Raw genomic sequence first — 27,596 nt, forward strand, 5'->3', positions numbered from 1 at the left:
ACAATTTTTCTATACTAAGGATTTATGTATGCATGCATAAGTATACACCTGTATGTATATATAACTATTATTTTAGTGATAGTCTGTGTATTTTACACACCAGTGCCACCAAGGGGCAACCTTACAAATTTTATCTGTATGGCCAAAAAAATAAAATATCCTGAAAATACAAGTATACAATACATTAAACAGTTGGTAACTTCCTAGATTAACCTTTACCAAATACAAAATAATGGCAATACAATGTGTTTTGCTTCTATTTTTTGTTTTTTTGCCAGAATGATAAAAATAAAACTGCATTGTCAAGATATTTGTACACACTCAGAATTTTAAAAACTTAAGGAACATACTGAATTTTAGGCAAAATTTAGGGGAATCGGGACATAGATGGAAAACACATTTTGGCGAAAGGTCCTTGAGAATGCTGCATTACTATGTCCCTAAGAAATTTTCTATCCAAATTAGTGATAGAAACTCAGATCAAATATCTTTTTTGTGGGTTGGAGGTAGAAGTTAACAAATCAAGCAAATCTCTCCTTCTACTCTCCCCAAATCCAAACATTCCTGCATATTTGAAACAAATTTTCCTTTCCTAGACCAGTTGCTTAATTCATTATCTACTTTTCCAATATTGAGTAAATGTATCTTTAGGGGTGCACATGTAGAATATTAATCCACTTAAATGGGCTCAAATTCTAAGAAAATATTAACTATACTAAATGTTATGGGAAGAAAATACATTGAATATGAGTTAAGGGCCAGTGTTTAGCATTCACATCCAGAATTCTCTGGATCTCAGTTGACTTGTCCTATACATCAAAATATGGCAATTTTTCAATCACAATACCGCTAAATGTTATTCAGGCATAAAGTTTCTTACCCACTGTTCCCTCAAATTCATTTTTGACCCTAGTATTGGCAATAGCCCTTTGCTATTTATATAATTAAAACTTTTCTTTAAATTTCAATTGACAGGAAAAAGAGTCATTTTGTACTCTCTTATCTAGAATCATGTCTCACTTCAAGTCAATGCTACAATTGTCACTTTTATTTTGAAAAGGAAGCTCAGAAGGAAAAAAACTCTTAGAGAGATCTTCTAACACAACATTTTTTCTTCACTGATAGACATCCAAGGCCATTCCATTTCTAGATCACACTTATCCCTCAATCAAGTCAGTGACTGGATCATCTCCTAAGGTTTCACCTGCTTTGCATCAGGTAGGTGAGATGAAAGTGATTTTATGGGTAGCCTTTAGAAAAATGTACTGCACTGAAGTGACAAAGTTCTCTCTTGCCTGTTCTCTCACAAAACAGCAAATCAATTAACTAATGTTTTCTTTACAATACAGTTTCATAGGACTTTCCATTTGTTTCAGAATGCCTTAACTTTTTAAAAAAGACACTGTTGACAAATACAATTATTTCTCTTAAAATCCACTCAGCCAGCATTTTTCACTATCCTATAAAGGCTTTAAATGTCACAGAATGTATGATAATTTGCTCCTAACCTACTTTTGAAAAAGGAAAGATTCCAAACATTCTTGAAAAAATGGTAATTCAGAAAACACAAAAACCAATTATTTAAAATAATCCCCAAGCAAAAAAACCTCAGTGCAAGAATACTGCTTACACTTTGCAGTACACGAAATATCACAAACAATGCTTTTATCAATGTGCTGACAGTGGATGTTGTTGATCCTTTCAGTTCAGTAGCATAAAACAAATATACAAAAAATATGTAATAGTCCTCTAAAAACATTCATGCTATACTCTCAAAAGTTGTGCAAAAATAAAAATACAGCAGTGGCAAAGTATATACCAAATACAGACACTATACAGACAGTGTGTAAGAAACTAGGCATATTGCAGAACACACCATCTCTGTAAACTTCAACTCTGCATGAAATAGGCCACTCAGTTCCGCTTGGCCTGGCCGCTTTCCCCATTAATCAGCATCTTCTCCTGCTGTTCTGCAAGGGCCTGCCATTTCTGCCTGTTCTTTCTGCAGCCATCTAGCAAAGGGAAACAGTCCTCTGACACGTGGGTCAGGGCCTAAAGAGAAAAAAGAAAGCAAACAGCTAGAGGGAAGCCAGGAAATAAGCCCTCTCCCACAGGCCTGTTACAAAGGGCCACATCCCACACTCATTTCATGAGCAGACTCACTGTTGAAATTTTCACAAGCTGTGTGAGCACATACACATATCATTTACGCATGATTCTTCTAAAATACTACAGATAAGGAGTACATGCTGAGAGACAGAGCAAACACACACATTCCAAAATAACATTACTGTGCTAGGGAGACAGATCTGTGTGGAATCCACTTTTAGGGGAAAAAAGACGTTTTGTTTGGCTCTTTCTAAGTGTGACTGCATCAGGGAACTGCTTAGTTTTTGCATTTTTCTAGGGAATGGTTTCATACAATGTACTTAAATAGGCTTTTATCCAGGATTATAATAAAGATTCATAATTCGGTGTGGCATTATTATGTACCAATTATAGTGCCATAAATATTTAGCCACAAGAATGTTCATTTCAGATTTCTTCCTAATAGTGAACCACTTAAAATGACAAATACCCAACAATAGGTTGTCACTGGAAAACCTCCCACAGAATAAAAAAAAAAAGAAACCTCACAGAAACACATTTGATACATAAAATATGGATATAATGACATTATGGATTGCAAAAGGCAATTACTGAATTATTGTTAAGTGAAAAGTATATGAAAATGTCATAAAGCATATAAATTGATATGTTATCTGTAGTTTTCTCTGGGTAGTGGATTGTAACTGGTTTTATTTTCCTTTTTGCTTCTCAGTAATTCTGATTTTTCTTTTTCTTCTTTTTTTTAGGGCAGGGTTCCACTCCCATTGCCCAGGCTGAAGTGCAGTGGCATGATCTTGGCTCACTGCAACCCCCTCCTCCCCTATTCAAGCAATTCTCCTGCCTCAGTCTTCTAAGTGGCTGGGACTACAAGCGCGTGCTACCACACCTGGCTAATTTTTCTATTTTTTTTGTAGGGACGGGGTTTCACCATGTTGGCCAGGCTGGCCTCGAACTCCTGAGCTCAAGTGATCCACCTGCCTCAGCCTCCCAAAGTGCTGGGATTACAGGTGTAAGCCACCATGCCCAGCCTCTGATTTTTCTATAGTGAGAACATAACTATTTCTGTAATAATATTAAAAATACATGTCAGTATCACATAGAATTTTCAACAGCAGATTCAAATAAAATGAATCCTTGTATATATATAAATGAAGGATAACATCTATAATAGGTGATGTGATTACTATGTTGACTGTATTTACAGGGATGGAGAAAACTCAAAAGAGCCATTAGTATTTTTAATGGAGAAACTCTTAATCCAATCAATAAGGAAAGCAACTGTTATGGAAAGAATGAGATGTCCAAGTGTTTTTTTTTTTTTTTTTTTTTTTTCTCCATGGTTCTTTTGGTATCTCTCCTTCCTTTCCCTGTCAGCCACAGTTCTTTATTAATTCTTTTGATGGCGAGAACCCTGGAGTAGGAGTGAGAACTGGACTGTAGATGCACCTCTCCCACTAACCACCTGTTTGGAGCAAATAGTCTATCTCATTGGGAGATGAACTTTACAAGTTCAATTACTAAATCTGAAATATCTGGATTAGAATATTTCTAGGTTTTTTTTCTGGTCTTGACATTCTATGATAACTCCATGAAAAATGTTCTTTTTCCAAATAATTAAAACTTAAAACAGTTCCCTGTTTAAACTTTCAAAGACAAAGACAACCTCTTCTTTCTGCATTTGAGTCATAAACATCTAAACTAATAAATTAGATGTTTTAGGGAGAGTCTGTTTGCCTACAATAACCACCCCCCCTCCAAAAGCCAAGCCAGCAGATACGTGGAAATGGGAACCTGCAATATTCTACCTCCCTCCTTTTAATCCTCAGAAGAATTTTTATAACTAAAGCCACATTATGATAATGAGAAAAAGTTGGATTACTTTTCTTTATTTAGGCTAAAATTTAGACTTAAAAAAAGAATATGCTAACGCACAGTATATACAGTATTGCTCCTTGAGGGTAACACTGGCACATAATTCTTCTTAGCATCCCCAAATCAATTTGTTGGAGATTAGCACATAGTAGGCACTCAGCAGATATTAGTATATATTCCTTGTTCAATACAAACATGTTCATCAGTAAAAGAAACCATACTACTAATAATTTTATTTCTTGATTTAGAAGCAAAAAATAGGCACCTAATATTAATCTCTTCAATTTAGGTTCTAATTCATAACAGTCTAAGTTTAGCAAGTCTAGTAGTTTTCATATAAATACCTCATACAGTTGCAAGCAGATGGCATCTATGAACCCAACTTGCATACTTGGGATTTTGTTTTTCTTCTCCCTGTTCATTAGATCCTGAAAATACAAATACAGACCAGACACACAGATGTGCATTTATTTATTTAGTTGGTTATTATTTTATTATTTTTTGAGATGGAGTCTCACTCTGTTGTCTGGGCTGGAGTGCAGTGGCACCATCTCAGCTCACTGCAACCTCCACCTCCCAAGTTTAAGCTATTCTCCTGCCTCAGCCTCCCGAGTAGCTGGGATTACAGGTGTGCAGCACCACGCCTGGCTAATTTTTTATTTTTAGTAGAGACGGGGTTTCACCATGTTGGCCAGGCTGGTCTAGAACTTCCGACCTCAAGGGATCTGACTTTCTTGGCCTCCCAAAGTGCTGGCATCACAGGCATGAGCCACTGTGTGCATTTATTTAAAGAACACAATGAAAGCTGGCTGTAGAAAGGTGAATCAGTGCGTTAGCCTAGGAAGGTCAGACAGCAACTAATACAAAAAGAAAAAAGAAAAAAAGAGGAAATCTCTATGTTTTATTTCAAGGAAACTCATTCCAAAAAACAGAAGTGGGCTGAGAGGAATCTTTACTTGTATCCGAGATCCATACTCTATGTAAAAGGGCAGTGTGTATCAAAGACCTTTAAATTCTGTTTGCTCTTCAACACGACAACTTTGGGAATTTATGCTAACAAGATAATGAAGAATGAGGTTTGGCAGTTTATCAATTCCCTTGGTGTAATGTTTGCAGTGTTCACTATTACAAACAGCACTGTGATAAACATCTATGATAGATGAAACACTGCTCTGAACACACTTCTGAGGAGAACTTTGAACAAAGGAGTAAACAAGTAGAATGCTGAGAAAACTGGAGAGACAGTGGTGGAGGCATGACATCTGGTCTTTTTTCCTCCATGTTTCTTTTGTTATCTCTCCTTCCTTTCCCTGTCAGCCATAGCTTCTCTATTAAATTCTTTTGATGGGGAGAACCAAGGAGTAGGAGTGAAACATCTATGATGGATGTTTATCACAGTGCTGTTTGTAATAGTGAACACTGCAAACATTACACCAAGGGAAGTAGGTAAATTATGGTTACATCTATTTCATGTAATCATGATAATACATAAGAATATTTGTTAAAATGAAAAGTAGTTTGTAATACTTAAGCAGAAAAAACAAATTACAAAAAACACTGATACAATATGATGAACCCAAAAGTCTTTTTTATGCCTTTTATTGGTTTTGCTTTCTGTAATGAACATGTGTAATTCTTCCAATGGGAAAAAAGTTTTAAAAAATAAAATGAGAAATTGTGGTCCTAAGGAAAGGTCCCATAGAACCATTAAAAGGAGTCTACAATTAAAAAAAAATCCATTTGAATAATTCCTACCAACAAGGTTTCATACTTACAGTGGGTTCTATGTTGAGTTCTTTTCTCTCTCTGTCTCCTTGATCAAAAAATTCAGTTGCTACAAGTTCTGCTATCTGAAATAAATAACAGACTCAGTTTTGACAATGAAAAGCATATCATTCTTTAAAACAGAGACCGTGAATGAAGGCCCTGTTAGGAGCTGTATATCTCCATTTTATAGCAAATAAGCAGCAGCTTGATACCCGAAGACAAGTAGTCCATGTCCAAAGCGTGCTCTCTTGACTATTACATTATGCTCTTTTTCACTTAGGTACATCTCTCTCTCTTTGGTAGCTTCCAAAATTTTTCCCTTTTAATTTTTTTTGAAAATGTTTTCTTCCTTCATTTATTTTCCCCCCATAAAACAGTATGTACAAGGGTTTGATTCAGGGGAAAGAAAGGATATATGAAGACACATTCTTCCCTCTTCTGTTCTCTTCCCTAGTTAAAAACAGGCATATAGTCCTGTCTATTATGGGGCAGGAAGGTAGGTAAAGATCACCTAAGTGCTTATGGCGTGTTGGCTTTGGCACATGGAGAATGAGTTTTTGATCTTGTTTTCTTGGCATGTCTGTTTCATGAGATGAGCCTGTAGGAAGAGTTACTAGGCTCCCTGACTACGCAGTCCAGAGCCTTGACCAACAGCAGGCTGTCAACAAACCTAAATAGCACATTAAGGACTCAAAATGAAATCTTGAAAAACAAAAACACAATATATATGTCACTACATGGACATCCATCACTTTTTCTGAGCCTGTATTGCCTCTGCAAAACATTATAGCAGTTACTTAGTTAGAGGGAAGGATTTTTTTCTAGCCTCCTGGTAACAGGCTCCGTTCAGAACCTTCTTGACATCTTATATCAATACTTCCTACATCTACAAGCCCCAGAAATCTCTATGTTCTACTTGTTAATGTCTATTTAGAGCTGAGGCATAGCATAGAAGGCTCACCATAAGAAAAGTAATTTTGCTTCTTCTAATTTTCAAGGTCATTAAAGGGATGACCTTAAGAAACAGGTAAGCCAGAAGTATAAGTTATATCCCAAATCCAAAAATCTGAAATCTAAAATGCTGCTCCAGTGAGCATTTTCTTTAAGTGTCATGTCAGTACTCAAAATGCTTTGAATTTTAGAACATTTTGGGTTTTTGAATTAGGTATGCTTAACCTTTCATACTGAAATGAAAACTGTGCTAATGTAGATGCTCTCTTTCTTAATATATCTTACAAAGAGTATGTGCAAATGCATCTTCTAAAAAGAAAAGCCTTTGTATGTCCAGTTATCTATTTTTAATACTACTTAAAAATTCCAAAAAAAATTCCATACTTACTTCAGGAGCTACCTTTAAGAGTAGAAACTTAAAAAAAGTTTGTTTTATTTTAGATTTAGGGGGTATATGTACATGTCTGGTATATATGTATATTGTGTATTGGTGGGGACTGGGCTTCTAGTATACCCATTACCAAAATAGTGAACATTGTACCCAGTGGGTCGTTCTTCACCCCTTGTTCTCTTCCCACCTTTCCCCTTTTTGGAGTCTCCAGTGTCTATTATTTCCATCTTTATGTCCGTGTATACCCACTGTTTGGTTCCTACTTATGAGTGAGAATGTGCAGTGTTTGATTTTCTGTTTCTGAGTTAGTTCATTAAGGATAATTGGCCTCCAGCTCCAATCATGTTGCTGCAAAAGACATGACTTGATTCTTTTTATGCCTGCATAGTATTCCATGGTGCATATGTACCACATTTTCTTTATCTAATCAACTGTTGATGGACACTTAGGTTGTTAGTACCATGACTTTGCTATTAAATAATAAATGGTGCTGTGATGAACATGTAAGTGTCTTTTTTATATAATGATTTATTTTTCTTTAGGTAGATACCTAGTAGTGGGATTGCTGGGTAGAACGTTATTTTGACTTTTTAATTATTATTGTTATTGTCACTAAGTAACATACCCGTTGTTGAATAGGCCAGGGTTTTGTAATTGCAGAAAGATCACAAGCTGTCATCAGCATTGCCCTGTTATGGAAAAAAGAAACCCAAAACTCCTATTTACTTTTGTGTTATTATATATCCTCAGGAAATAGTTACTAATAAAAAAAAGTTAAAACCCTCTAAACAATGGAAATGGCAGTTTATAAAGACCAAAGAAAAAGAAACAATTTATATGAAAGTCTAACTAATACAGTGATAACAGAGCATCATTGTTTCAGTTTCCCTTTGAACTTTTGGAATTTGTCCTCACACTGCCTCATTAATTCCAGATTGGCAGACTGAAAAATTATTAACCTTGGGTAAAATCTTGCCTGCTTTTATTATTTTTGTCACCTTAGTATTCCATTCTCAGAGACAGTATGATGAAAGTACATTGATTACTAATAACCATTAAAGTACAACATCAGGTATCATACTGATAAAAGTCTTATATCAGAAATTATAGTAGGTCATCCTAATTCACTCAACACACATGGTAACTTCTACATGAAAAGCCTTTGAATGATTAATCACGTTTTTCAGCCTTTTCCGTTATTGTTTCTGCATGTTGAATTATAGTTAGGAAAGTTTTCTCACTCCTAGGTTATAGAAGAATCCACCTATATTTTTTATTTAATGCTTGTATGATTTAATTCTCTACATTGAACTCTATGCTTTGGAATTTAAGTCTGTATAGTAGATCCAATTTTGTCTTTTTCCATTTGGTTATCCACTCATCTCTCTCTTTCCTCCAGTCACTGGAAATGTTATCTTTATTATACACTATATGTCTTATGCAATTCTAGATTTTCACCTGTGTTCCACTGGTCTGCCACCAATATCAAACTGTTTTAATCATAGAGACTTTATAGTATTGCTTCCATGTCTGGACCCTGACCTCACTGCTCTACCTTTTCAGATTTTCTTTAAGAGAAGTAAACATTTTGCAGCTACATCTTACTTCCACAACATTTATAATTCCATTTTCAGCACTTCCATTACAATGAATTAGGAAAATGAATAAGGGAAACCTATAGCCATATATTGACACTCTACCACATTTTAAAGGTTTTTCTAGAACAAAGGAACAATTCATTCACTTGGATTTGCAAATGCATTTCTTTTCAAGTAAATATTCAAATTTACTCTTTGTACAACCCTCTGCAGAAATCTGACAGCTTTTAAGATCATCATATTATAACAAATAATTGCAATAAAAACTAATAGTGAGAAAAAATAGTGAGAAAATTAACTGGGTAAAAAACTTCAGCTTTAAAGATAGTAAACCTACTTACAAAAACAACTCCTTTTGATGAGGATCTTCCAAATTGAATTGATTTTTTCTTATAAGTTCAAAAAATTCTCCTCGCCTCCTACAACGTTTAAAAAAAAATTGTTAGTTATAATGAGTACCCAGGCTCTTATCCCTTTGGTCTACAAAGACTCATGGACTATATTTTTGATTAAAAAAACCTCTGATTTTTTTTTCCCACCTTAGAGCCCACTATAAAATCATCATTTACAAATCTTTAATACCTCACTTTCCCCCTTCTATCATTTGCTTTCGATAAAACATTAAACCTCACCTAATTTTTAACTATAGATCACAAATTACGGTAATTTCAATTCTTGAATATTTGTTATTTTAAGAAAAAGGAAATAGTATGAGTTAAAAATTTGATGCTGAGAATGATTTCAGATATTTTAAGTGCATGGCATAATGAGATCTATAGGTTTCAGTTTAACTATCATTTATTTCATGGTAGAGGATAAAATATATAAAGTCGTGAAGTGCTTCTGAAGTAAACAAAGACTAGGTAAAGTTTAAAATAAAATAATATTTGTTATTATTCAGTGAATATAATAATATTCGGTGTACAGTGAATACCTCTTATGTGCCCAGTATTGTTAAGCATTTTGAGAAGGCATAAGACAAAAATTTTTCTTTTCACAGTGTTTAATATCTACCTGGAGACACAAGACTCAAGAAAAACTTTATGTAATAAAACTGATAGTATATGATTATAAAAAATGAAAAGTATGTTTCATAAGGGTTCAAAGGAGAGACCCATGTGGCCTGTAAAGGTTAGAAAGGCATTGTGGTTACAGGTATTTTTCAAATTCTTGGTAATTTGATAATCCTTATTCTGCAATTATTTTTAATTAACTGAAGTTTACTATTAATATATATTATTTTGTCTTAACCTCAAAATGCTCTAAAAACCAATTAAGTAGGCACATGCAGTTACTTCTAGATATATAACAGTAGGTATCTGGCAGATGTTTTTGTGTTTGTTCTATGTGTTTTTACTTCTCCTAAGAGTAACTACAACCATGAATGTGAATCCCTTACAGAGGGAGAGAGACTCATGTTACAAGGAAATCCTGAGTGTGATTCCCTGACTCCCCTCATTCCCACACATGCATCAAAGATCTCAGCTAGGAGTTGGAAACTTATGATTGCTCAAATGCAGGAAAGTATTTTCTAGGTTTTAGAAAGGCAGTTTAATCATGAAAATGCATAATCACAGAGACGACTCTAATGTATACTCTTATTTTAGAATCAACAACTTCAAAGTTCTACATAAATATTCTTCTTTTGCCAAAATCAAATAAAAAGAAACAAGAGTTACTTGCTTGGCGGTAACTCCTTTTCCTGCCCAACTAAGCTTGAATGACGGTATAAAGGAGCCATGAAATGGTCAGAAGTTGTGGGGAGCAAGGGAAAGGAGGAAAAGCAAATGACCTATATAATCTTTGGACAACATGGCTTGGAATGACTGACCTTGAGATGGCTATTAGATTTGTATATAGTTTCAGAGACACAGTGGTAGATAAACATCAGAAATAATAGGTATTCTTAATCTTCAGCAGTAAAAGCCAAAGGAGTAGACTTTTCTGGCCACCCTTTCAGAAACTGCTCCATAGTCTGATAAGCAGTTTTGCCAGGACATTTGTGCTTTGAAATTCCTCAATATGGATGTCAAAAGTTTGAAACAATGCAAAGACTTTAAATACCTATTTCTCAGGTTATTTCTTAAAACTTACTTAATGTACAGTGCTAGGTCTGTAGCTAAAATAGCTTGCTTGATTATTTTCAACGTGGTCTTATATTCTTCAATGGAGAGGCCACTGAGAATCTGATTGCCCTTTATAAAAAAAGAAAACCAATATTAGCATCCTGGAGAAGCTGCTGACAAGAACAAAATCTGGAAATATATTCACATATCTTAAACACATGCCCAGTATTCTAAACTCATGAATGTGGAGGGCACACTTAAATACCACGAAATAAAGTTTCCCCTCTATGCTCCCACCCAACCCCTCTGTCATACATGTAAACTGCTTCATAATGCTTCATCTGCCTACATACACATGTTTTTCCAACTCTTATACTCCTTAAGCCTTAGTCCAGACTTAAAATCTAATAGCTATCTTTTCCGTAGGGCAGACTAATCGCTATAATTTAACATCATGTAAAACTTTGAAAAAAATCAAAGCCATATTAATGGATATGAAGAAAGAAGTGGTAAAGTTTTTAAACTTCTCTATGGCATTTTAAATAAATCCAGTAGCATTTCTGGTGCAAATTTATATAATTTTAACTTGGTCAGTTATGATAACAGTGCATATTCCTTAGGAACATCTTAATATAGATGGGTAAAGGGCATGAGCCAAAGGGTGCTTACTGGTCAGTGGTGAAAGAAAGCATGGGTTGAAACATCTATAAGGAATATTTAAAAGGTAGCTAATCCATGTGCAAATCATTCAAAGTTTTCACTATGTAACCATTTTTTATTTCTTATCTGTAATTTAAACATAGTGGTTCTCTAATCTTGAACTAAGTAAAATACACAGACCAGGCACTCAGAATACAATCAAAACAACATCTGTAAGTTGAGTCAGATGTGCTTCCTATATCTTAGGGCCAAGAAAAAACCCAAACACTTAGGAATGAGATCTAAAGGCAAGGGATTTGCTATGAAGACAGGAGAACTTCTGGGTATGTTAGGCTGGGGCCAAAACACATTGGTTAAAGGATAACTAGATGCTGAAATTGTGGCATGGATCTAATTAATGACAATAATCTATAATTACAACCATAAACATTTTTAAATACTAAATCATTTTAGATTCTAGGCTAAACAGAAAACTATTCAGAATTATACCTTCTGATACTTATTTTAAGATAAAACAATTTCAAGTGGAAGATGAAATGTCTTTTGGTGCTGTATTTTTATTTTTTACTCTCAAAAGCTGAGGATATAATTTCTTGTGTAATTATGCTTACAAAGATAGAATATATAGATAGGTCTTATAATTTGAGCCAGCCATATAGATAATCAGATTCCTTATATATTAAGTAACAACATATTACATAATAAGTTATATAGTAACAGGTCAGTTGATAGGAATACTGTAAAATATGCTTTTAAAAAAGTTAGCATATTTTCTTTCTTTGGAGCTAAATTTGTAATGGGATACTGAAATGAAAGTTTTACTGGAAACACACAGATAGCAAAAGTACAGATGTTCCTACTATAACATGACATATACATTCCTGAGAAATTTCAGTTCTGAAAAACTGTACACTAAAAATAACATGGATTATGTGAAAAAATGGTATTGGGAAAGACCACTCAAAACCTATGCAACTTTGTAACCCGAGCACAAACTAAACCAAGAATTGGTTCCTCTGGAAGTAACTTGGACAGGCCAGTCTGGCAGGTCTGAAGGCTGCCTCTGAGGACATTAAAGATGGACAAAAACAATCAAGTAGAAATGCTGGTTTGAGGGGCCCTGCAATAATGCATATAGAATTGATTGTTGAGACAGTAAGTCTGCTATTAAGGTGGGCATTGAAAGAAGAGCAAGCTACTGAGAGGCTACAGCAGTCCAAAGCAAGGGAGAGAGCCTCAGGTGCAAGTGCTCATTTTTAATATTCCTAAGATAGAATGGAAAGGGCTGTATATGCACGAGCCAAAGGAAGGGCTTTTTTCTTTATTGCTGAAGGTCAGAATTCAACTTCTATAATTCTGGCACCTCTTACCCCAGAGAAGTTGTGTATGAAATGATAGAACGTCTATAGTATACTGATACCATTCTTCTACCTCCCAATCACACATGATATAATTCACATTAAACAATCACATGTTGCAGAAAAACAATCTGTACTAGACCATATACAGACTTTATAAGGAGGTTGCCAGAACAGGCTATATAACTCTTAACTCCTCCCTGACACTGAGGTGTTGAGGGAGGCGTGAGAGTGAGTTCCCTTTTACCTCAGGTAAGAGAGGGGGCATGGAGTTCCTGTGTATGTCTCCTATCATTTAGTGGGTGGAGGTGGGGCTAGAGTAGACTTGTGTCTGACTCTTGTCTGGAAAGTCTAAAGGCAAGGCACTCATATCAGTACCAGTCTGTTAAGAATGTTTTGACGTTTCTTACCTATCCTCCCTTCCCATTCTCCAAGTATGAAGAGGTAAGAAACTACATGGAGGCTGGAGAGAGAGGAAGGAGTTAGAAGAAACACAAGGTAGGGAATGGGAGAAGCCTACCAGTGCAGTAACAGAAAACCTGAAACTTTAAATCATGTTCAAAATTTGGACTGCTACCCAGGAGTACATATTTTGGTTTCTGAGTTGAGAACTCTGTACTATATGTTGGAACCTAAAGTAACTAGAGGGCTTTTGCTTATAAAATAGTGACCAGAAAAGTGATGGGAATCCCTGAATTTTTTTCCAGGGCTCAGGAAAGAACTAGCCCCATTGAGTAAACTTAGCGATATTGTGGTAAAATTGCTTTAAGATTATATGTCATGCATTGTGTACGTTCAATGTAATAGTTAAAACTTTCATTTTTTCTTATTATTAAGGTAATACATACACACAGCAGATAATGTAAATAATGAACAACCATCCCCCCCAAAAAGAGATTAACAATTTCATTACACCAGCACAGCCATTGTTAATATCCTGGTACATACTATTTTAATCTTGTTTTCCTTAACATAAGTATGTTTAGCATAGCATAGCATATGCTTTCTTATGTTGATAAATATTCATTTCACCAAGTAGTTAAATAGCTTCATTCTTTAATAAAATCCTTTCTTAGTGACTGGAAGTTTCAATAAAAAGAAGAAAAGGTATTGCTTTGTGAAAGCAAATGCTTGAGCTACAGAAACCACTTCATTTGATTAAACAAAAAAAGCAGAATTAACTGAGAGCCACAAAATACACATTTTGTTTGTTTCTAATTTGGAATAGCCACATAGAGTAGAATAACCAAATTTCCCTTATTGGGCAACATGTAGACAGTTCTGGTTGTCTAGAGAAGTGAGGCTGTGAGGATCTCAAATGTTTTGGCTTTGCCTTCCTTACCCAAAAAGGAATAAAGTATGTGCAAGAATTTATGATGCTGGGAATAAATCCAAGAACTAAAAATAAAACTGAATTTATAAAGCTCTCTTTTAAAATTCCACAACAATAAATTAGGTACTTACTGGACTATTAAGAATCATCAGGCACTGGTCAAAATGATGGTGTTCCATGATTGAATGGCAGTAAAGCTGGGCAAGTGGATGTTCACTTCTGAAAGTATTTTGTTGAAGAAAAGAAAAAAGACCGGTTTCCTTAATATGCCAGTTTATCAGTACATTTTTATTACTGTTTAACTAAAAAAGAGGCTACTTCACAAAATTAATCAACTAACAATTTTCTCTCCTTTTACTGAGAAAAGTGTGAAGTAATCTCTGGGAAACAAATACAAAGAGTCAAATTGTTTTCAAATACCAATGTGACCATTGCCAGTGTAAAGTATGAACAATTTCATTGGTTTTAATATGGATTAAAATAGAAGTAAGGAGTAAAGACAAAAAAAAATACCTCCAAACATGGAAAAAAACCCTCTGAAATAGTTGTACCAATTATATTTTTCAATTTCAAAACTGCAATTGATATACAATCTGAAACAAATTCATGTTAGTTTTTCCTCTGAAATAATGCTCAGGCTGAAGGTCAGCTTATTCATGTGTGCCTGCAAATAAGAAAAGGACTGACTGAGATGGAATTAACTGAGGTATGATTGATGAAAGGCAAGAAAAAGAGGGATAGTCAGTGCACGTGCTCCCTTGGAAGGAAGGATGGAAGGAGACGGCTGAGTTGGAAAGTTCCCCACATGGGATCCAGGTCATTTTAGTGCAGAATATCCTGCTAGTTCTGCTAATTGAACTTGGTGAAGCAGTAGAGACCCTTTGGTTGAGTGAAGAGAAAGGAAAGGATATTATACTCAGTTCATTATATCTCTGAGACAGTCACAAATAAAGCTTTAAAGCACGACAAGCACAATCCTCCACCTCATGTTTCTCAAGACCCTTCACATGTGAATATTAAGCATAGTTTTCACTATTTCTTCATAAGAAAAAGATGAAGTTTCTGAAAGCCTCTGTTCATAAAATTTATAGGAAAGGGGTTTGTGAATTGTAAATCTCCATATACAAGTGTTGGATATTACAACTGATTTGTTATTTCTTCCTATTACTATCTGAATGATTATTTTACTTTGCATTTAATTTGTTGAAGATAGAGAAGCTACCTAAGACTGAAGAAATGTAATGTGGGAGAAAAATGGGTAAAGTGAGAGAAACCTGAGGGAAAAAGAAAATAGTAAAGTGAAAATAAAGGTAAGAGGACAGATAATCTCATCTATTCTTATCGTTTAAAGTGTTGTCTATATTGCTGATTTATCAATGTTACTGTTGTTCTAACCTTTCCCAAATTAATTCTTGCCCTTCTTGTCTTCTTTGCTCCTTCCATATTTAGTGAGTTGGACTATGGATCAGGTACTGTGCTCAGCATCAGAAAATGGGATGACAATGAACAGAGTAACACGAGTATATTTCTGAAAAAGGATGAACTTACTGGAAACAGGATTGCGTATGTATCGAGACTACTGGGAGTTAGTTAGGAGACTACTGGGAAACTTCTAGTAATCTAAGTAAGAGAGAGCCTGGATTAGAGTGGTAGCAGCCCTAAGGAAGAGAAGCAGACATCTGAGAGCTGTCTAAGAGTAGATCAGATAGGAACTGGTAATGACTCCTGACTAGGAGTGGGATGAGGGAGATGAGGGGATGAGGGAGATAAAGGGAAAAAGTATGAATGTTAAACTTTCTGCCTTGGGATGCTGACCTCATTTACTGACATAGGAAAAGGGAGAAGATGATTAAAGATGGGGGATGAAGCAGGGGAAGCTGACTAGCCGAATGTTGGATCTGTTCATTTTAAGGTGCCTGAAATAGACCCAAATGGATATAAATGTCTGAACTCAGTTCTGGGCTGGAGATATAGACTTGGAATGCACCAACATGCAGATGGTAATCCTGGCATGCCAGTAGGTGAGATCATCCAGAGGAATGGCCTATAATGAGAGCCTATAACATGTCAGGTAGTTTGCTTTAATTTTTTTTAGTTTATTGTATTTAATTTTTACAATAACCCTGTGCAGGGCATTCCCATTTACCACATCAAAACCCTCAATCCCACCTCTTACTCATCCACTGATGTAGTGTCCAGTTTCATGCCCTTTAACAGACTTCATGCAAGTACCAATTAGAAGGTATTTTGCCCCAGCCCACCTTTAATACCTCTCACTTCTGCCTTAGAGCTTTCTGACCCCACAGCTGGTGCCCAAAGGAATTTTCTCTGCACTCATACTTGTTCAACCTGAAAGTGTCAAAGAGTGAAGGCCTGTGGACCACCTTGGACCAGGGCGGGTACAAAGACCTAGGGACAACTGCCTTTGTCTTGCTAGTCAACAGTTCTGTGTCTTATTTCTTAAGACTCCTCAAAAGCACCTGGGAAGACTAAGCACCAGTATGGGTGGACATCTGGATAACTCATCCCTCTACTGCCTTTCCTTTCTTTCCTGCTTCCTTCCCAGTTCCACATTCCTGCTCCCTGGGGTCATATTCACAAATAACCTATATGCACACTGACTTTCATCTCAGGTTGTGTCTCCAGGGTAACCTCAGCTGAGACCTCTCTAAAGTTGCCATCTTTTTGCTTTCTAGACAATCAAAGGCTCAGTGAAAAATAATGTGCTCAAGGTTGATATGAATGGTAGAGCTGGCATTCAAGTATATCCTCTTCAACACATCACACTGTCTTAGGATACCAAAGTACTTTAAAGGCACACAGTATCCACTCATTGACCTACTTAGGGGCTGGACTACGAAATGCAATTAGGTGGATATAACACAAACAAGTTAGAACTTCAAACACACATTACATTTTTAGACGACGCAGAAGGGACTGTTTCACATTAGAGAAAATTCTTGGCTTGTGAGACAGATGAATGCAAACTGTGTTTGCCTTTACTTACATTCTAAAAATACAGATTTATGAATCCATAACAGAGTGACAAATGCCCCGAATTTCCTGTATATAAAAACATTCATGGAAACCAGTGTATTCTCTATCTGTTGCATTTTCCTCTTTCAAACAAATGTGGCTTCTTTATTTAAGGTTGCATCAGAAGGACCCAGTTAAACCACTACTGCTACAGAATTTTGTTCTCACAGTGCTGTCAGTGAGCACTAATGGATCAGCAGACTCACTTTGCATTTTCCTCTGTTCTGCACAGTTGTTGGTCCATCTCTGACAATAGTATTAGGATGTCCAATGCAGAAATCAGACCAATATTTTAGAAATAGAAAGCCTTAGAAATAGAAAGCCTTAGAAATCTATAGAAAATGAAAGCCCCATGGGGGTGGGGAACTATATTGCCACCCCAGTCTTCCTATGTCACCAAGAACAAACAACGTCCTTGGTTCTGCTTCTTAGCCACATATATTACTCTGGGCTCAATTCTCTAACAACCTCTTTGTAACCTTCAATCCCATTTAGTTCTTTACTTCATCATTTCTCTTCAAATCATCACTATTGCCTTCTTCTCCTAATCAACCTTTTTTTTTGCCTTCTCATTGTCTATAATCATATTCAATGACACAGATATTCATAATGATGATTCATTTCACCTTTTGACCTCAGAGTTCTCTGACCTCCTTGACACTACTGATTATCTCTTTGCACATAATGATGGACAGGGCTCTGCTTCTTTGTTCCACAGCTACTAGATTCTACTGGGCACAGTATTTTTGCCACTCCCTTTATTCACCACAGGACAAAGCAAGATCTTGAACTCCTATCTGTTGCAAGAACATTCCGCTGTGAAAATAGCTAAAACCTGTAGAGCATTTAACATGTGCCAGGAAATGTTCTAAGCACTTTACATCTATTTATACCCCTTTAATCCTTATGAAAATCCCAGAAGATAGGTATTTTCATTATTCCATTATACAAAGAAGGAAACGGGGACATAGAGAAGTTTAATGACTTGCACAAGGTCACAGAGTAAGAGGAGAGAGAAGCCAAGATTTGAAGCTAGGCATCTGGCTCAAGTTGGCTCTTAACTACCATAACCATCACAGCCACTGCATGGTGGTATAAGGACTAAATGAACTAATATATAAAAAGTGCAAAAACGTTTCAAATGGCATAAGGCCTATATAAAGTTTTAGCTTCTGTTATTAGTATTTACTACTGACATAGGACTAATTGAATTGAACTTTCACTTTATTCATAGTCAGATCTCCAGGCTCTCAAGATCTCCAACCTGACCAGAGATCATCTCATTCATGGATAAAATGGACTTTACCCAGTTTGAACTTCACACATGATTTTGTGCTGTGTGTAGTGCCCTTTAAAGTCTCTCAGATCCTGCTGACCCTCTATTCCCACTGTGCCAGACCATGACTTCAGCTCACTTCTGTCCTCTATTACAGCAGAGAAGACAGTCATGGGATAGAACAAGTTCTCCCAGGACAAGTATACAGTGTGATTGTGGCTACCAGGAGATTTTTTTCCCTCTGATTTTATTGCATCTCTAACCTTGAAAAAAACACATTCGTTTGATTATTTTACCACTTCTAACTACCACTCTATTTATTATCTTCTACTGGACTTATTGCCAAAACTCCCATAACCTCCATTCTTGCCATCCCTCTCTCTCAATGCACACATATACATATTTCCCAGCTCTTTCATTTTCATCAATGGCACCATCACTGTTCCAATTTCTTGGACCAGAAGTCATATCTCCTTCCTTCATGTTTATATATAACTAGCTACTCATTATTAAATTAAAAAATTTTTTTCTCCTTCAGTCTCTTCCTCTCTCTAGCCAATATGTGATTTTTCAGCTTATACCTGACTTGCTGTAACAGCTTTCTAGTTGAGCTCTGTGGTTCTAATTTCTACCCATTCACCTTGTAGCTTACATTCAGACTTCCTTCCTAAAACTGTGTGTTTATTACACACTGCAGTGGCTCCTTTTTCCCACCCATATCAAATCTATAATGCACTGCTTAGTTTTATAACCCTGCGTCAAAAAGTTTCCATTTGTTCATTCTCTTCTTTTTCATTCCTAATCAGTGTGAACCTTTCTAACTCTAGTCAAGCTAGCCATCACCACTGTTCCAAGAACATGCTTACCTCATGGTGCTCCTGAAATATATTTATCCTTTCTCCTTTCTAAATCCTACCCACATTTTAAGACCAAGTTTAAGTCTCATTTCCTCCATTAACAATGGAGATGTACTACATCTGTCTTGACCAGTTTTCTCTGCTGAACACTTACAGTCCATGCACTAAATAACTCAGGACTAGATCTTTCTTGTAGTGATCACTATTACTTCATGAGACTATGACAATTCTTAATGGCAGGAATCACATTTTATACTTCTATCACTCTCTTTCTCCCTTGCAAAGGGCAAAAGTCCTAGTATAATAATTTTTCATTATCTATCTGCCTAGAATATAACATAATTTCACTGCATTATTTATCAACACCAAACTTGAATCTAACCAAATAAATGCATCTACAATAGTCTTCTTATATTGAATGCACCTAATGCAGGTAATCGCTCTACATAACCCAAATGCTACAATTGTGTTTTCTCTAGCGGTTGTCTGCACTTTAGCTATTTTGTTCCTATTACTGCCTATTTTTAAAATAAGAATTCAGTATCTATCTGAGATCATTATTATTATTATTATTATTTTTGAGATGGAGTCTCGCTCTGCTGCCCAGGCTGGCGTCAGTGGTGAGATCACAGCTCACTGCAACCTCTGCCTCCTGGGTTCAAGCGATTCTCTTGTCTCAGCCTTCCGAGTAGCTGGGACTACAGGCACCCGCCACCACACCCAGCTAATGTTTTTTGTATTTTTAGTAGAGACGGGGTTTCACCATATTGGCCAGGCTGGTCTCAAACTCCTGACCTTGTGATCTGCCTGTCTCAGCCTCCCAAAGTGCTGGGATTACAGGTGTGAGCCACCGCGCCCAGCCCTCATTCTCTTCTTGATTCACCCAAATGGGAGAAGTAAGCATGAGCAGTGAATTCTTCCCTCATATATGCCACTGGCATACCTGTAGAACTCCTCTACAATGGTAGTTTCCTAATCAAAGAAGGCATCAAATAATCAAATGACGACTCAAGGGGCAACTTCCTATTGAAGAAATATCTTCTTTCAAGGTAATTTCAGGGTAATTTTCCGAAAAGATGTTCAAGAACGAATGAGGAAAATCTCAGTTTCTAACTTTGCTACCCCATGACCATTTTTTCTCTTTTTGATAAATTACTTTCATCTCTGTGCATTGTTTTATTTTTTGATTTTTTCTAAATATTAGTTTGAATATCTGATGAGGGCTGGACACAGTATACCTTTTTAGAAGATAGTACTTTACATGGGAATATTTATGGTACTCATAGTTTCCTGGGTCCCCTGGCTAAGAAAATTCTACTTTAAGTATCACTCATTTACCAGCAAGGAAAGAAAAAAAAGAAAAATCCCTGGAAAATGCTTGGTTTCCTCTACTGAAACCACAGGGATGTAGGAAGAAATAAAAATCTTTGAAACTGCTTTAACTTTTTTTTTTTTTAAGTTGAAGTCTGCTTTGTGGTGTGTGTGTGAAAGCAAGATTCTGCAGTCAATGACTTTTTCCCAGGACGTTTTCTTTTTCTTTTTCTTTTTTTTTTTTTTGGAGAAGATGACGTTTCTCCAGATGTTTTCGGGGTAATTATTTTTAAATAAACAAAGGAAAAAATAGTTGAGTGTTTTTTTTCACTCTAAAGCAGGGCAATATAGCATCTTAGAGCAATCCATACACTAATAATCCACATACTAATAATATTATGTTCAGTGTAGCACATGCTTATTCTGATCTTTAGGTTGTGCTGATTGTGGAGGAGCATACTATGTGGCTTGACTCTGCACTATACATCTTTTCATATCAGTGTCCCCTTTCATAATTATTCTGTGTCTATGTGAGGCTCAGGATTGCAATCACATGACAAAGCACAGGGGACAAAGGACATGTCACCCAGTCAGTTCTCCAAAACATGAGATTTTTCAAGAGGAAACAGCCAGACTCTGATACTCAGGCAAGAGTTTGCTATCTTTTCCCATCAAAGGTCAGCAGAGGACATGGTTGTTACATCACTACAATTCTTTCTGCGTGAAGTTTTCCATTTATTTAGATAAGAAGAATGTGATTAGAGAGCTTTCTGAAATTCCCTCTAGATATCAGACATCTGGAATTTCCTTGAGACATCTGTCCATTAGTTGAATCACTTCTGTACTTAAAAAATGCTCAGTAGTAAGAGATCTTGCGCTTAAAATGTAGACCTTTCAACTAAATTCCTATAAGAAAATAAAAATATCACAGTGGCTCAAACATTTGATGAAAAGTGATGTCACCTTTATCCTCTCATTTGTCATCTCAAATGCCACTTAAGTATGGCTCTTAAAGGAGCCTGAAACACTTGTCCTAACGGATAGTATCTCACTCTCAAACTCAGCCAATGAGCAGACATCTGATGACGGTACATCTCTAGCATCTGCTTCTAATATTTAAGACTTAAATAGGTACCAAGCATTCTGCTTGGTATTGATGTGCATTATCTTTTACAACTATTATCTCCATTTTACAGATCAGGACATAATGGTATAGAGAAATTAGACAGAGGCCCAGACAGAGGCCCAGTTTTCCAACAGAGTGCTATGTAGCTTCCACTAAGACCAAAAGCCTCCTTCTACTGAGCACTTAATAAGTAAGTAGGGGCCGGGCGCAGTGGCTCACGCTTGTAATCCCAGCACTTTGAGAGGCCGAGGCAGGCGGATCACGAGGTCAGGAGATGGAGACCACGGTGAAACCCCGTCTCTACTAAAAATACAAAAAAATTAGCCGGGCGTGGTGGTGGGCGCCTGTAGTCCCAGCTACTCGGAGAGGCTGAGGCAGGAGAATGGTGTGAACCCGGGAGGCGGAGCTTGCAGTGAGCCGAGATCGCGCCACTGCACTCCAGCCTGGGTGACACAGCGGTTACCTTTCAAAATATCTTGATAATTTTTGGATATATAAATAAAATAAAATCCTGATAATTATCTAAAAAATGATAAACTTCAGGGCTGAAAAATTGTAAACATAATACTTAACCTGCATTATTTTTTCCATTACCTTTAAATATAACCAGAGTATGTTATGGGACCTTGACCAATTGCAATTTTGTACCATCAAATTTTGCTGTGGCTTTAACTTAAAAAAATACAGCCCTACAATTAAAAGAAAACATTTTCTTGCTTTACTGGGAGTCTTACCGCTGTATGTAAGAGTTATTCACACCACGGTGATCCAAATCGTGGCTTAATGCAGCAATCAGCAATGCAAGTACCTCCAGGTCAGTCAGCTTGTTCTGCATGACCAAAGACATTGGAGGAAAGAGAGAACAAATATAATGTGGTGAAGAACATTATATTACCTCTTTTCAGTAATCTTTTTTTTCCCCTCAGTGCTTTACAAACATACTTCTCTATAGTTATAAAGGACTAACCCTAGAATCCTATTCTTCAGGGAATCAGTTGTCCTTTGTCATTCAGAATGGGATCACCACAAATGTCACTTATCAACAGGAAAAGCTGAAATGCCTCAATAAATTAATAATCTGTCCACCTATAGTAAGTATTGCTAATTCTTAATTATTATGTGAAATAATCACAATAAACTTTAAATAATTGTTTTTTTCCTCTTTTAATTCCCTGCAGACTCTGTTCACTCTCTGCTATCACTTGCTGTGTCCTTAAGAAAGGCAGACAATGTTAATTCAAGCAAAACAATAGAAAGAAAATGATTTGAAATGAAAACTTGGCTTTAAAAAGTTACATAATATACTCTCAAGCTAAATATAGGTTATTTTTTAGTATCTGCCATGAGTATTATCATTAATACTGTTCCCCTTCATTAGCAAAAAAACACAAGTTAAAATTATCATCAGCTGTATCTTCCTAGAACTCTCAGTACTCTAAATAGGTTTTACAACAAACACAAAAATCATCATTTTATTATTCCTCACAGAGAACAAGGATAGTTTTCAGTGTTGATAATCCTTATGACCTTCCAATACCCCAAAATAAGTTTACACGATTTCTTACACTGGTTGAGTATCCCTAATCTGAAATCCAAAATGCTTCCAAATCTGAAGCTCTTGGAGCACCAACGAGTCTCAAAGGAAATACCCATTGGAATATTTTGGATCTTCAGATTAGGTATATTCAACCGCCAAGTATAATGCAAATATTCCAAAGTCTGAAAAAAATCTGAAGTCCAAAACACTTCTTGTCCCATTTCGGATAAGGAATACTCAACCTACACGTGTTTGCTAAGGTAGGAAAATACTACTATTGTATTTAATTTCACCTCACTTCTTTAATAACAATCACTTCTTTTAGATTTAGCCAGTTAAAATGTGCACCCTATGAAAGTAGAGACAGAGAATAACATTTTAAGAATTTATTTACAAAAAGAAAAAGGCAGGGAAGCTCTGAATTAAAAACAGTTATATGATGGATGCCTGGAATCACTTACCTAGAATAACTAGTCGATTCCCACTGAAGTTAGAATCTAAGTACAGAGATATGGATAAAATTTGGCCTGGAAAGGAACGAATTACTTGAACGTTTTCTGCATTGATCTTCCTTTTAAACAGTCTCTGGTCAATGTATATGAATCCAAAACCCTTTGTATGAAACAGTACTTACAAAATTTACTGAGTGCTCCAGAGAAAATGCGATAGAGACCCCTAACTTATCAATGAAGCAAGTTCAGGACTTGGGTGGTTTTTGAGGAATTCTACTATGGAGCAGGTTGAATGTGAACAAGAGAAATGTGATACTTTTTCTTACTTTTTCTTAAAAAGGCAGTGTTTTCCTCAGAAGGAAATATTTATTTGCCCAAAGACTATTTACGTGCAACATGAAGTTATTTTAAAGGTTTTCTAATATGCCATATATATCATATATGGAAGAAAATTAGCAACTAAGTAGTTTTGCCAGATTAGTCCTCTTTAATTAACAAAATATAACTTATTATTTAAGTGGCAGCAAATATTATTTTAAATCATTATCTGTGCACCTTGAAGTGAAATTGAAAGAATATGCTATAAATTTTACTACTAAGCAACAAAATGTATTAGATATATGAATGGCTCTAAAAAGTACCTGAATTTTGCCTGCTTTTAAAGCAGCAAACATGCACTGAGCTGTATTAAAGGCATGTCTCCAATTATGATAGGCAACATTCTTCCGATAATTCTTCTTAACACTTAAAATCCATCTGCAAAGAACCTTTAGGGAATAAAACATAAGTAGTAACAATAATTGCCAACATCTTCACACATTTACTATGTTCCAGACACTGTACAAAGCATTCACATTTAGCCTGATACTCCGATTTGGATCATCTTATAGACAAGAAAACTGACACTCAGAGAGGTAACTTGCCAAAGGTTACCTATTGTTAGTTAGGGATAGGGCCAAAATTCAAACTTGAGCAGTTTGACTTCACAGCCTGCCATGTTAACCACCATGCTAATTAAATTGATATAAAACACAAGACATCCCTAAGAAGGGTATTTTTGGCAGGGTAGGGCACTGAGTAGGTTTTTTTTCTTAATAAAAGGTCCATGTGTCCATGTGCCATGTCCATGTGTCACCAACTAGGAGAGTCCAAAGGGTCACATAGGTATGAATTCACCATTAGAGAGCCATAAAAGCGGCCACTCTCAAGTTCTTCCCATGCTCTCATGTTGTATATCTGTGAAGGTATTTAGTGCAAGGCCCTGGGGGTGGACTAGTAACAAGGTATATAGCACATATCCAAGGACAAATTGGAGCTACAAGACAATGCTCTTTGTCCTTTTAATTTAGCTACAAGCTAATGCTCTTTGTCCTTTTAAATTATACTTATTCAGGTAGTTACTGCCTGGTTACAAAGAAGTAATTAAAAAAATAATAATATGTGCCAAATAAAGCCCTGGGGTCCATATGAAAAACACTTTAAAGGATGGCTGGGGGGAGGATAGACTTTAGCAAGTCTCAAGAGTTGGGTTTAATTCAACTTCTAAGTGGTGTATTAAATAAAATCCCCAGAGACTCATGGGCCCTAAACATGGTTTGTGTTAGCATCAGAATCTGCCTCTCTTCAAATCTGAGTGATTTACTATACTTTTGGGGATTTTTAAAATAAATATGTGATTCTCCCTACATGTATCACTGGCGTTGCTTCAAACACAAAGAACATTGCCCTGGGAAATGGAAAAAGTACCAGGGAAAAGAATGTTGCTTTGACAATATTCAACACAATACGATTAGCTACAGAAGTAGGCCAAAAACAAGGCTTTTTCATTGTTGGTAGAAACTGCTTATAAAGAACTTGGTGTGAAATCAATGCTTCCATATCCTCCCTTTTCTTTTCAGATCATTTTATTCCTGTTCTATTGCTCAGTTTACAGGAAATTCTGATAACAAAGAACCCTAATGTCTCCTAACCTTTTTACCTACTGAGTTGCCATATTTCAAGCAGAGGATTTCTGTGTGCCTAAGATTGAATGTGTTCACCCCAAGCATACTGCAGCTTCTTTCACCATTTTTTCATTTCTGAATAGAGTCTGTCAGGAAGGTGATGGATGAATCTTACTGGGAGAGTAATCTTACTGAGAGACTTTTAAGTAAGATCTATAAACTCTCTTTGATAGGTTTAGAAAATATATTGCAGAAAATTACTGGTGATTAATTAAAGCAGCAAGAAAAAAAAAACCAGGAAAACCCAGAAATTTAATCTTTGGATATATCTTTTTATTAATCATAAATATACAGATATAATTAAATATATAATACCATATATTGTGAAACAATGACCAAAATGACTCTATGAAACATAATTCCTAATGGACTACTCTATTTTCCTTTTATTAAGACGGACCTAATAGAATTGGATAACCCAATGGACAAAGTAGTTAGTACCTATATTTAAGTGCAGTTTTAGATTCTGTTACCAGGATGTTCTCAACAGCATACAAGAAAATTATGGTCATATCTGGTAAGTTCTTAGTGGATATGCTGGACACCATTAAAATTTATAAGACAGTATTTTGTACAGGACTACTGCGTAGTTATTTGCAGTTTGGATGACTCTAGAGAGCACGTTCAATACGTTCAATCAGTCTCCAACAATTATGGAAGGTTTCCTGAGTGGTGAACTCAAGATGCCACCAGAGAAAAAGAAGAAACAGAAAACAGCTTAGCTCCTGCTTCAAGAAACTCAATCAGTAGTGAAAATAACAAAATTGCATATATAAAGGAAATAAGCAAATAAACATAAAATTAAGAGCAAGTTTATACACTGCCAAATAGCAATTGAAGCAGCATGAAGTCAAGCCTAGGGTTCTCTTACAAACAGATATTCCTGAGTCAGGCTCTGAAGAAGAGAAATGTTTGTTGTGGCAGAGAGTGGAACAGACATTATTCAGGGAGGAATGAGATGTAAAAGACAGAAAGTGAAAATAAGCACAGCACATGCAGATTTGCTTGAGCAGAATGAAGAATCTGTTTCAGAGATCAGCAAGAGGCAATGGTTACAATCATTATAGGAGAATAACTAAAGATTTAGAAGCCATGCAGAGAACATGAAGATCTGTCTTTCAATATGAAATATTCTTAGTCACAACAGCTTCATGATGTTAACATCCTCTCTACCATTAACATTTTAATTTCATCATCCTAAAATTATACTGACAATAATATCTGAAAGAAACAAAACAGAAGAGCCACTAAGGAAGGCAGGCCAGCCAGAATGATTGCAATGTTCAAGTTTGATGTTGGCCAGAATTAGAACAATAGTTATTCAACCAGAAAAGGTAGGATGATGAATCAGACATTAAGAGGAAATATTTTCCTCATGCATAAAAACCCAACAACTGGTAAGAATAAAGATTTCTACAGGAACTTTGAGTGATTATCTTCATTACCCAACCCTTAAATGCTATCTAAAGGCCAAAGAGAAATAAACCAACTTATATGAATTTCATTTAAAAGTACAAGAATCACATTCCTCTGCTCTAGCCAAGTCCTTTCAACAGAATCATTATTAGTTTCAAGAATGAGAGTACTCAGGAATGGAAAAGGATTTGAGATACTATATAGGTTTATAAAGTCCTGTAACTAGCAAGAAGCAGAAGTGAGATTCACATAGAACTTCTGGCTCTAAATGAGATCTTCACCTCATCAATAGATACGGCTTTAAAAAATGAGCCTTATGATCTACTATTGAGAAATTTGATGAGTGATGTAACCAGTCAAACTTGGCCTAAGAATGGGAAAACTGACATGGACTCTACACCTGTTTGTTAAACAGAATATTATAGATAAGTACATACATACACATGCATACAAATAGATAATCACAGATGCACGTAT

General features: G+C 35.9%; 1 protein-coding gene and 1 long non-coding RNA gene across 3 annotated transcripts in view; one reads left to right on the top strand and one right to left on the bottom strand.

Moving 5' to 3' along the window:
- Positions 1-1,026: 1,026 nt before the first annotated feature.
- PDE5A (phosphodiesterase 5A) overlaps positions 1,027-27,596 on the bottom strand; it is a 137,160-nt gene continuing 110,590 nt past the window's right edge. For both annotated transcript variants that reach the window (XM_032146506.2, XM_032146511.2), the window contains exons 13-21: positions 24,342-24,467; positions 22,446-22,540; positions 14,237-14,324; positions 10,783-10,883; positions 9,030-9,107; positions 7,716-7,779; positions 5,757-5,831; positions 4,326-4,409; positions 1,027-2,052 (exon numbers count right to left, since the gene is read on the bottom strand). In XM_032146506.2, coding sequence (XP_032002397.1) covers positions 1,915-2,052; positions 4,326-4,409; positions 5,757-5,831; positions 7,716-7,779; positions 9,030-9,107; positions 10,783-10,883; positions 14,237-14,324; positions 22,446-22,540; positions 24,342-24,467 — 849 coding nt within the window. In that variant the 3' untranslated portion in view covers positions 1,027-1,914. The remainder of the gene's footprint in view (positions 2,053-4,325; positions 4,410-5,756; positions 5,832-7,715; positions 7,780-9,029; positions 9,108-10,782; positions 10,884-14,236; positions 14,325-22,445; positions 22,541-24,341; positions 24,468-27,596) is intronic.
- On the top strand, positions 1,161-16,142 carry LOC131383114 (uncharacterized). The gene is made up of 4 exons (XR_009212892.1): positions 1,161-1,218; positions 15,315-15,415; positions 15,555-15,668; positions 16,018-16,142. It is a non-coding gene; the product is annotated as an uncharacterized LOC131383114 (long non-coding RNA).

This window comes from Hylobates moloch, unplaced genomic scaffold (assembly GCF_009828535.3).
Source record: "Hylobates moloch isolate HMO894 unplaced genomic scaffold, HMol_V3 SCAFFOLD_3, whole genome shotgun sequence".
Taxonomy (NCBI): domain Eukaryota; kingdom Metazoa; phylum Chordata; class Mammalia; order Primates; family Hylobatidae; genus Hylobates; species Hylobates moloch.